The sequence below is a fragment of the Rhinatrema bivittatum genome, unplaced genomic scaffold (assembly GCF_901001135.1).
Source record: "Rhinatrema bivittatum unplaced genomic scaffold, aRhiBiv1.1, whole genome shotgun sequence".
NCBI classification, from domain to species: Eukaryota; Metazoa; Chordata; class Amphibia; order Gymnophiona; family Rhinatrematidae; genus Rhinatrema; species Rhinatrema bivittatum.
This window is the reverse complement of record NW_021821543.1, coordinates 22,631-34,358: the sequence shown is the minus strand read 5'-3', so window position 1 is coordinate 34,358 and position 11,728 is coordinate 22,631. Positions and strand designations below refer to the sequence as shown.

Genomic DNA, 11,728 nt, shown 5'->3' with positions numbered 1-11,728 from the left:
GTTCATTATCCCTTTTGAGTCAAGGCAATATGGTGACCTTCCACCTCGGAGGTGTCTGCCTCTAAGCCTCTGAATCAGTAAAACTAAAGCACAGCAAAATCCAGCAGGGAGTTTGTGCCCATGAGTCTCTCCTCCCAGAACGTTCAGCTACCAGCTGGCAGCCCTGAGCTTAGCCTCATGCTCTCGTCCCTACAAATCAAACACTATCTCAACCCCGCCAAAAAAAAAAAAGATAGATTTTAGCCTGGCAGCCTTATTGTTCAGTTCTGTGCATCCTGCTCCTGCCCAGCTTGTGCTAAGGTGTCGTGACTGTCAGCGGGAGCTTTCCCTATCCAGGCAGCCCTAAGCCACCTCCTGGGTGAGAGAGAGTTGGTATCAATAAGTATGTGCAGAGGCAGGCCGAGCTTCTGCTGCACGCAGGTTAGCACTCCCCCCACCGGCTGCCCAGCCACGAATCGTTTTATCTGCCACATGGCAATGCATAGATAGCAGTGGCACTAGGCCCAAAAAAAAGTTTCAATGATTTTATTTCTTACATTTTATCCACAACTGAAACATGTGGTTTTTCTCAAAAGCAAAAAAGAGTGGATATGAAACTGAAACTGGAAAAAAAAAAAAAAGTAAAATTAGAGGAATTCAGTACACATTTATATGTTCTATGGGAAGTGTCCATGTTACAAAACACACACGTCACGACAAAAGTCACCCAAACCTGCACATCAGCACATGTCTGCTCTTCCGCTGGGCCTGTCCCCCATCGAGCCAGCACAAGGAGCATCGTGGCCATGCAAGGGTCTGTGCTTCCATCAGAGGCACCTGGGGGCCAGCTTCAGGCAACAAAGCCCACAGCAGCCAAAGGGAAGCCCAGACTAAAACAGACCAACACACACATAAAGGGGAAACTTTTACAGAATGTATACAACAGGAACAGCGCCGCCTTCACCTGACGACTGAAGACCGGACTGATGGAGCCTGATGTGCAAGCGCCCACGCTCCCCGGGCAACTCCTACACTGCTTCACGCCCTGCAGAAAATCCAAAGCGCCACGCAACCACTGGAACAGGGGTAACACCAAGCTCCTGCTCCCACAACAAGGACCAGTAAAGGGGCTAGCGCGGAGCTGGGGCTGATGGAACATCCCTCGTCCTTGGGCTTTAAAAGCTGCTGCCAGAACATAAACTAGAAACAGCTCCTTTCCAGTCGTGCAGCTCGGACAGTGCTCCTAGCGGGCTCTGCTCACCTTGCCTGGCTCAGCGCTTCACAGCGGGTTTTATTTCGATCCTCATGGTCCAGCAAACTGCTCTTCTAATCCTTGTATCCCTCACTCAAAGAGAAAGAAGATACAGGGAAAGGCAGTCACAGCTGCCCAGGCTAAGTGGTGGAGCAAATTTAAAACAGACTTAAAGGATTCCTGCCCCACCCTTTCAGTGGCTGCTGTTTATTCTCTCTCCTCCTTTATCTATTTCCTTCAGTCTTTTTTCTTTCTTCTTGGATTACTGTTTCCTATCAGCTTGTCCTCCTATTCAAGCTTCTTCCCCAAACACAATCTTCCATTTATCTTCTTCTCTCCACAAAAACCTCTCCTCTTTCCAGTACAATCCCTTTTCCTCTTTTCTGTTCATTCTGTACTTCTTCCAAGCCTTCTCGTTTCCTAACCCCTGCAGTCTCCTGTTACCCCTGCGTTCTCTTCCCTGCCTCTCTTTCCTCTACAACCTCTCCATCTTTCCTACTACTTCTGACCTGTCTCTCTCTCCCTTGCCTCCATCTCTGCCTCCACAGGGTTCTCCTTCACTTCCAGTCCCATTTCCCCACCACATTCTCCCCACTTCTCTCCCTGGTTTTTTTTTTATGCCACCTCACTTCTTAGCCATCCTCTGCCTGATGCCAGCTCACGCCCTCTCACAAAACCTGGATAGCGAGCCACGCTGCCCTTATTCAATCCTCTCTCTCCGCCCGCTCCATCTTCATGCGCTGCTCTTTCACCTTCCTCTGAGCCTGGCAGGAAAGGGGGAGGAGAAAAGTCACAGGGGGTGTAGCAGAGGAGGGGACTGGGACTCTTGCTAGTGCAGTAGAGGAAGGACACACGGGCTGAGACAGCTGGGCTTGCTCCTCAGCCAGGCTCCGGTCTGGTATTATAATACCTGCAGGAGCAACTGCTGCTGCCTCACTGCAAATGAGCCATCAGCCATCACGGGAACGTGGAAAAAAAATTAAGGAGAAGGGAACTTAATTTCAGTGGATGCAAGGGCTATAGATATAATGGAGGTAGAGCACCAAGGAAAGAGAAAAAAACCCCAACATTGCCCCATCAAGCCCACTGAAAGGAGTCACATGGCTGCAGCAGGAGAGAGGACAGGTGACAGGATCCCTGGCAGCGATGGGATAGGTCCAGGGCAACAGTAAGAGGTGGTGGAGGTTCTCAGTCATTGGCAGGAGCAGAAGGGATGGATCACCAGCACCGTTGTATAAGGTCCTAGGCTACAGCAGGAGAAGTGACAAGGATCCTTGGTCGTGGGGGGAGGAGGTCAGGCTGCTGTGGTCACTGCTTGCAGAAGATAAGGCACTTGTTGTTAGCGGGCATGTCCACCTTAAAAAAAAAAAAAAAAAAAAAAGGTCACATTGTATCACAGCTTTGAAATCCTCAGACGAGGGAATGAGCAGCCGCTGCAAAACTCCATAATCGAAAGCGCACACTGCTGCTGTCCCAGTCTCTCCCAGGAATAAGATAAGAGGGCTGAGACTGAGCACATAAGTTTTCAAAACCCAAATAGCAGTGAAGGGATAAGTACCGTGTATAGATCATCATCTGCTAATCCAGAGTTACTGAGAAATGGCTATTACAGAATAAACAGACAGGGGAAAGATAGGTTTATAAAATATCCAGGAGCAGGGGATAGAAAAACAGCAGCAAAGCTTGCAGATGAGAAAGCCCTAGCTTGCCACTTCTCAAAGCCAGGAGAAGTGGCAGGGAGGGAGCACCGTCACTGGTAGTCTCACCAGAAAGGAAGCGGGAAAGCAGTGGAGTGGCAAAAGCATGGAAGAGAGGAGGGGAGGGAGTGATGCCTCATAGAAGTGGAGTTAAAACATCCCAAACATATCCCCCCCCCCCCAAAAAAAAAAAAATATATATAAATATATATATATATATATATATATATATAAATACTAAGATTTTGGGGCTCTGGTGTACTTAAAATGGGCAAAATTCTTGGAATTGCTAAGTGCTACAGCCAGCAAGAAAAAAATCATAAGCCTATTGCCTTTTTTCTATCATTGTATGCTCATAATGTACAGAAATAATAAATCATACAGCAATGAGTGAAGATTAAAATACTTAACAATTGTTCCATTGTCATTATTGCTATTCCTTTTAGTTATTTGGGAGTTATTTATTTTTTAATTGTGAAAGAAAGAGAAAAATGGGTCCTTCCCTACAGGCCGATACAGAAAGAAACATGGGAGAGTGGGCGAGCACACATGCCAGTGCCCTGTGCGCGCGATCCAGTAGATAAAAATATGCTAATTAGGGCCTGTGGTAAAAGGAGGTGCTAGGGACAGTTTTTACTGCTTTTCTGTACACCCTCCGACTTAATATTATGGTGATATTAAGTGGGAGGTCCCAAAAGTAAAAAATAATTAAAAATAAAACAAACATTTTAAAATCAGCCTGCGGGTTGAAAACCGGACGCTCAATTTTGCCGGCATCTGGTTTCCGAACCCGTGGCTGTTAGTGGGTCCAAGAACAGACGCCGGCAAAATTGAGCATCGGCTGTCAAACCTGCTGACAGCTGCCGCTCCTGCGAAAAAGGAGGCGCCAGGGACGCGCAGTTTTTACTGCTTTTCTGTGCACTTTCCCGGTGCCGAGAGAAATTAACGCCTACCTTTGGGTAGGCGTTAATTTCTGAAAGTAAAATGTGCGGCTTGGCTGCACATTTTGCTTTCTGAATCGCGCGGGAATACCTAATAGGGCCATCAACATGCATTTGCATGTTGCGGGCGCTATTAGTTTCAGGGGGGGTGGACGCGCGTTTTCCACATGCTATTACCCCTTACTGTAAAGCTAGCACGTTGAAAACGCGCGTCTAACCGCGGGTTAACTTCGGCCTGCTAGTGCAGTAACGCTCTCACCCGCTGCACCCCTCCTGGCATGGACCCGCCTCACAAGAAGATTTTCAAAAGCAGAAACCGCAGAAAAGCATCTTGCGCTTCTCATTGGTTAGAAAAACAAAAATTGAGCGAGCAGAACATCTCAATCTCAGATCAAACAGCAACTAGATGCAGTCAAAAATTTTAAATCTAGAGGCAGGGTCACAGTTCTATCACAGCAAAGTTCACACCTTTATGAAGGTCACATGATTTTATCGTGTATTTCTCTTGTGTTTTTTGTATCTATAAAGCATAATAAAAATAAATTACAACACAAAACTGCTGTAACAGGCCAATCCAGTAAATGTGCACAGAAAACGGGCACTCAGTGTTGAGCGCCTGCTTCCTTAACGCGCACCCAGCCACCTCTCCTGGGCGCGTGATCGAATATTTAACTGAGGGGGGGGGGTCACGCTAAAAAGGCACTAGGGGAAATTGAGCGCCCCTAGCCCCTGCTCCGTAGTGGGTGCCCAGGAGTGGTGGCTGTCAGCGGGTTAGGAAAAAAAAAATGGCCGCTCGTGAATTGAGCATCCCTTTTCCTAAGCTGACTGCCGCAACACTTTTTAAAACTTTTTTTTTTTTTTTTAAACTTTACCCTTTTTGTTCCTCTGCCTTAAGATGGCCACAATAGTAAATCGGAGGAAGTACAGAAAAGCATTTTTTTTCTGCTTTTCTGTCAACTTTTTAGGCTCCTCAAATCTTAACATCCGCTTGGGGAAGGCCTTAATTTTTCATCAACTTGAAGTTACATGTGAAGAGTGCTATCAGCTTCGTGGGGGGTGTTGGATGCGCTAATCCCCTTACAGCATAAGAGGTTGTGGACACGCATCCAAGACGTTCTGCCTCACTGGTTAACCAGTGAGCGCAGCTGAGTGCACTGTGTTGCATGGGCTAGTCATTGAATAGAACGGGATCACTAGCATCTGAGTGGATACAAATGAGCCTCAGTAATCAGCTGTTTCACTCAGACCATGTGACTTTTTTTGAAGGGCACAGACAAAGGAAAGGTCTGAATATTGCAGCGATTGGTTGGTTGATAGATCTGTGACCTTGTTCTCTATGAGGCTGATGATCAGTGCCACTTAGCTGGATAAGTATTTCTTTGGGTAAGTAGATAGCCGGATATCTAATGAGTGGGCAATGGGTGGATTATGGAGCAGCTCCTTATCTATAATCATGGCTGGATACGTGTAGATATTTGGACTTATCTGCCTACAGTAGATGAATAAGTTAGACCTGCTCAATAGCAGGTCTAATCAGCCAGATATGAGTTATCTGGCTAAGGGTCGATTTCGAGGGGATATTCAGTAGCATAAGCTGTGCTGCTGAATAGCCCTTGTAAGTTAGCTGGATAACACTTATCCAGCTAACTTAGGGGGTCATTTACTAAAATGTTTTCTCCCATTCTGTATCTATGGGAAAGATACTTAGTAAATGACCCCCTTACATAGCCGTTCAGAGCTCTGAATACCTAGGCCAAAAATTCCTGCTTGATCATCTGAGACCGAGGCGCTCTGCTGCTATGATGTTCTTCAATTTATGCTTTGGAAAAAAAAAAAAAAAAAGTCTCCCTCTGATGCAGCCATGCAGTTGGCTATCTGGAAGAATGCAAGGTAACGGGAGGAGGAGCAGCAGTGCAAGCAGGGAAGTATAAATAAATATTTTGCCTTCTACAATTGGTGCAAGAGGAATGAAGAAAAACAAAATCCAAAAGGAACAGTAATAGAACTATGAAAATTGCATGAAATATTTTTATCTTCACTAGTTACTGACTTATAATTTCTTACACAATTACAGCACTGCTGTTGGATAATTCAACGCTATTAAATATATCATTTGGCTGTGAATTTTATTCATTACAGCTATACAATAGCCCAGAACATAGTAACATAAGTGCTGACAGCAGAAAGAGATCAATTAGCCTAGCCCGTCAGTCCTGTCCTCACTGCAAGCAGACCGCCCTAGAGCCTGAGCACCTGTAGGATATCAAAATATCCTCCGTCCTCAGCTCCCCTCTAGCACTTCTGTTTTCCTGTCTTTAACAAGGGAGCAGACCAACCTCCGGTTACCGATTTCCAAATAAACTCTATCTTAGCGTGGAAGAACCCCTTTTAAAACCAGAGACTGTGGGAAAAGCACAGCACAACTGGCAGGGGCAGCTGCCAGTTGTGCACCCTCAAAAGAAACCTGTCACATGGATTTAAGTTTCTGGTGGCTTTCAGGATGGACCTTTTAACCTTTACAGCTAATGACCACTCCCTTTTGGTTTAGCCAACTGGCTTCTCTCTCTCTCTCTCTCTTTTTTTTTTCTTCTTTATGTGGGGTGGCAGAAGCAGCATCAGACCCTGGTATTTACCATTCTATCCAGGTGCAGTCCATTGGCCTCAGCGAGTTGTTGCAGCTGCACGGTGTCTCGAATCCCCCAGGCCGGATTTCTGCAGGGAAAAAAAAGCAAATCTACATAACAGTGAAAAAAAACAAACAAACAGCATCAGTTCTCAACCCAGTCACATAGTTGCTAGTTCAAGAAGGTGGCTGAGGTGCCTCAGCTGAGCCGTGCATAGAAACACAAGGGCCAAGGAGATGGGTCTCACTGCTGGGACAGCAGAGGTGCTGCACAGCTGCAAGCCGACAGCTATAGGGCAGGAACTATTTCCTTGTTTTGTGTACCAAAGGCATGAGCTGTCTTGTTATCTAGTGTTGCTTGTCTCACCTGTGTCTCAGACTATAGTTGAAGTCCACATTGCTCTGTGGGGTGAGTTGTCCGTTGACAGCATAAGGCTATGAACACAAAAGAGAAGAAAGTGAATGTTTTTAGAGATGCCAACCGTGACGTGGCAGACAGCAAGACCCTCTTCCTTCTCCTCCAAATCTCTCTCTGACTACTACTCCATCTCATTAAGGTTGCACAGGGAATGATGGCAAGTGAAGAGCAGATAGTTCATGCAGTCTAATCAGTCTCAATTCCTTCCCTCTGGTTCTCTTCCATGTTGGACAGATGAGCACACATTCCCATGCTTAAACCAAAACCAGCTCCCACTCCATGTTTATTTACTCCACCTCTAAAAGCAGTTTCTACCACCACCCTCCTACAAGACCACTACTTAATCCATCAGCCAGGCTCTCTTCTATGTCTTACCCACCGAGTTCTGCCACAGTGCATAAAGCCATCCAAATTGGAGAGGCTGTTGCCAGAGGACACCTGGCTTCCTCATCTAATTGTGTCCCAGCCTCTCTGTGCAGGTCACCCCTCGCCCCTTATTTATTTACATATTTCTATACCGGTCTTCATGAAGGGAAACATATCAGACCGGTTTACATGGAATTTAGGGGTTAACTAGTTAACCAAAACAAACTAGTTAACCAAACAAGCCCCTTGTCATCGTCTCTCTGTGCAGGTCACTCCAGCTCTTTGAAAGCTTAATTCAGTCCTACCACTGCTGTTAACTTTACTTGATGCAGCCATAAGAAGCTTCTCTGCCCACTGACTTGTTTTTTTCTCCTCTTTGGATCCTCTGAAGTTTGATATGATCATACAAACACTCAAGCCACCACCTTCATTTTTTCACCCTCCTCTGGCCTTTACCACTGTGCTCGGAGTCTGTCCCAAGCAGGTTTAAATTGTGTTGAGATTTTGGCTGCCACTAGCTCTGCCAGGCATCCACTCCCCTCTCTGTAAAGAAATATTTTCTTATATTTCCTGTGTTGCTTCCTCCCTGCACTTTAATATCATGACTCTTTGGCCTGGAATTACTTTTTCCTTGGAACAGTTCGTTTTCCTGTACTTTACTGAATTCCATCAAATATTTGACATTTCCTATGTTGTATCCATTATCCCCTCTTTCTTCCAGCGAGTATATTCTGAGAGGTTTATGCCTTTATTTGTAAGGTTTGTACTATCCTTTTCCAAACAACTTCCATCTTCTCAATTTCCTTTCAAAGATATGGCTCCAGAACAGAATACAGTTCTCCTAACGGGGTCTCAGGGGTGATTTATACAAAGGCAATATTACCTCTGTCTTCCTGCTAACAGCTCTACCTAGGCAACCATGCATATTGTTAGGTTTCCCAGTTCACTTCTCCACCCTTTCCCCATTCTAGGCTTAAATATATGCTAAAATGTATTCTCCTAAGGCTTCTTAGAATTTTGGGGAACAGATGCACAGGGTGGCAGATGGGACTTGCCCTAGGGGCTGGAATAAGCTCTTCTGGATACTTAGTTGGTCATTAGGGACAAATGATAGCACATATAATGCAAGTACTAAGATGCTTACTTCGGAGGGTTTCAAAGAAGGCCAAACTTCCATCTGAACCTGTGACTGCTACAGCCGAATGCCATATGGCCTCCCTGCACCCAGGCTGACCCCACAATGTCCCAGCCAATAACATCCCGACGGACAGCACCACAACCTCCTCCCTCCATATGGCAACCCCTCCAACTCAGTCCTTACCCCATAAGTGAACAGCACACCCTGGGGCTTCAGCAGCTGTCCCGCCCCCTGGAACAATCCCTGCAATGAAAAGGAGGGGCATCATACATCATCTGTGTTCAGATTATAATAGCACATTGTCACTGCTAGAATAACTTTTCTTCCTCTGCCCTAGCCCCTTTTAATTCCCCCACCCTAATTGTTCACTGCCCAGCAGCATCCATGCCCCTGAAAGTGACCTAAACCACCTGATTATTAATTTTCTTTTTGCCAGTTATCAAGAAAAGCAAATCTAACAAAAGTAAAGTGTGTGTGCAGGACAGAACATGGCCAGGGTCATCTCCACCGGGAATGGCCTTAAAGGGCAAGCGAGGGCAGTGGGACGGCACAGCTTCCATCTTCTCCCAAGAGCTTGGCCGCAGAGGACAGGTTGTGCAAGGGGAAGTACAATTTCAACATCGCCCCCAAGAACGTGGCCACAGGCCTCCTCACCTCAGTACAGCTGTAGTCGGTGATGTGGATCATGTTGATGTTGACGATGATGTCCAAGCTGCTGGGTTGCCATCCCCATGTCTCCCAACTCTGAGAGGAATCTAGGAACACTGGCTCTTTCACATTCTTCACCTTCAGAGTCGATATATAGGCAGAGATACTGCAGGAGACAGAAACAAACAGAAAGGGCTCTTTGGCAAAAGCAGCTGCCAGAAAGCATAAGGGAAGCGGCATCACACAGTCCACACAGTACTCTATGTTAATAATGGGCTGTGTCACATAGCCCACGCAATCTTCCACGTTACTAATGAATTAGTATTGCATGACCCACGCATTGCTCCATGTTATCACACAGCCCAAGGCTCACTCCACGTTAGTAACGAGTTTGCATCACAAGGCCCACGCGTTACTCAAGGTAAGTGAGGGGTGTCTACAGAAAAGTCACGCCTTTGTGCACTAATAGCGAGAACGATCCAAACTGGGGCCGCAAAAGGCTGACATTGCAACAGTCTGATCGGGCCGATTTCTCTCCGGTGGCAGCGGCCCAGCTCTCTCACCTCTGCCGGCACTGCGGGTCCGTATCCGAGGGATGCCACAGCAAGTTAGGCAGCGCCTGGGCGCAGTGCACCGCGTGTTGGCCCGAGCCCGACGCCACCTCCAGCACCTGCACCTCGGGCACCCGCGGGTCCACGATCTGCCGCAGAACGCTCAAGATGGGGCCCTTGTTTCGATCTGCCGCCGCAGCCACGATCATAGCGAGTCGGTGACCGGCGCACCTCACGGCCGCCGGCAAAACGAGCAGCGTTCCGGCCAGCAGCAGAACCGATTTTCCAGCAGCGGCGAGGCCCATCCAATAATAATCCGGAAGGCACTGGGAGTTGTAGTTCATACGCCCGCTTTTATGAAAGGGACATAGCCGGAGAAGACTACAATTCCCACAATGCAATCTGAAGTCAGGCGGTGGGAGGACTGAGTGTTAAAGGGGAAATGCAGTTTCTTACCGGCCTGGTGGGTAGGTGATGCTCGAGTTTTGGGTGTTTAGGGAAGGTGCGCGCGTTTCCACATCTCTTCCTTCACCACCGCCCTCCTATGGTTATGTGGAGGCCAGGAATGGAAAAAGGCAGGCGATCTAGCTGGTCCTACAGACGAGGACAATTTCTGCAATGAATAAATCAAGGCTAAGTCAAACTTTGTATTGAGGAAGGTGCTATATTAGTGCAACAATATATGTTTTTAAAAATTGCCTTCCAGAGGAGCATGCGCAGAGCCTGAGAATGACCTGTTATTTAGTGATTTTCTGTCTTGCTTTTTGCTGGTTAAGAAGGGAGGCGAATGTAACAAAAAGACATCTTTGGAAATGAATATGTTATTAGTTTTAAAAAAAAAAAATATATATATATATATATATATCCAAGACTAAAAATGACTTTGAAAAACAATGTCACGAAAGAAAACAACGTGCGCCGCCCGGGAATCGAACCCGGGTCGCAAGAATGGGAATCTTGCATGATACCACTACACCAGCGGCGCTAAGTGCAGATTTAGGCTTCAGGAATGCCTTTTCTCTAGTATATATAAGCAACAGCGCCATCTGCAGGATATTTATTATTTTGCAAAGTCATATGGTGCTCTCTTAATGGTTGCCAAGTGAGGGACATGTGCTGCTTCTTTTAGGCTTCTTGTACCGACCTTGGAAAGTCCTGGGAGATTTGCTGAAAGAGGGCAAGCAAAGTACTGGCGAGAGCTACAAGATATATGGCCAAGGAACACAAATATTAATAAAAATGTTGTGTAACACACTGCCCTCCATTGGGGAGGTAATAGCGAAATAGAGAGAACTCATAGAGAGCGATTGGAGACAGATATGAACCCATCATACAGGTCGATACAGTAAAGTGTGCTCCGTCGGAGCGCACTGTCAGCCTGCTCTGGACGCGTGTTTTCCCTTACCCCTTATTCAGTAAGGGGAGGAAAACACGCGGCCCACCCGCGGCACCTAATAGCGCCCTCAACATGCAAATGCATGTTGATGGCCCTATTAGGTATGCGCGCGCGATTCAGTAAGTAAAATGTGCAGCCAAGCCGCACATTTTACTCTAAGAAATTAGCGCCGACCCAAAGGTCGGCGCTAATTTCTTCCGGCGCCAGGAAAGTGCACAGAAAAGCAGTAAAAACTGCTTTTCTGTGCACCCTCCGACTTAATATCATGGCGATATTAAGTCGGAGGTCCCCAAAAGTAAAAAAAAGTAAAAAAAAATAAATAAATAAAATTTGAATTCGGCCCGCGGCTGTCGGGCCGAAAACCGGACACTCAATTTTGCCGGCGTCCGGTTTCCGAGCCCGTGGCTGTCAGCGGGCTCGAGAACCGACGCCGGCAAAATTGAGCGTCAGCTGTCAAACCCGCTGACAGCCGCCGCTCCTGACAAAAAGGAGGCGCTAGGGACGCGCTAGTGTCCCTAGCGCCTCCTTTTCCCCGTTTTTCCCGCGTCACCTCATTTAAATACTGAATCGCCCGCACCGGCAAGGGGCCGGTGCGCGCGCCGGGAGAGCGGGCGTTTGTCCGCTCTCCCGCGGTCTTACAGTATCGACCTGATAATGGGTCAGTTTCCTCTATCTACAACTGCAGGAGAAAGGGGAGGTCGGTGTGGTGTGCGCAGCTG

The 11,728-nt window shown here is 47.0% G+C and overlaps 1 protein-coding gene and 1 non-coding gene across 2 annotated transcripts; both read right to left on the bottom strand.

Moving 5' to 3' along the window:
• Nucleotides 1-1,542: 1,542 nt before the first annotated feature.
• On the bottom strand, nt 1,543-9,934 carry LOC115082725 (methyltransferase-like 26). The gene is made up of 6 exons (XM_029586915.1): nt 9,626-9,934; nt 9,069-9,228; nt 8,598-8,657; nt 6,860-6,927; nt 6,503-6,581; nt 1,543-2,587 (listed from the first exon to the last, which is right to left on the bottom strand). The coding sequence occupies exons 1-6, from the start codon at nt 9,916-9,918 to the stop codon at nt 2,540-2,542; spliced, it is 708 nt and encodes a 235-aa protein (XP_029442775.1). The 5' UTR covers nt 9,919-9,934; the 3' UTR covers nt 1,543-2,539.
• Nucleotides 9,935-10,527: 593 nt separating this feature from the next.
• TRNAG-CCC lies at nt 10,528-10,598 on the bottom strand. The gene has a single exon. It is a non-coding gene; the product is annotated as a tRNA-Gly (tRNA).
• Nucleotides 10,599-11,728: the final 1,130 nt, after the last annotated feature.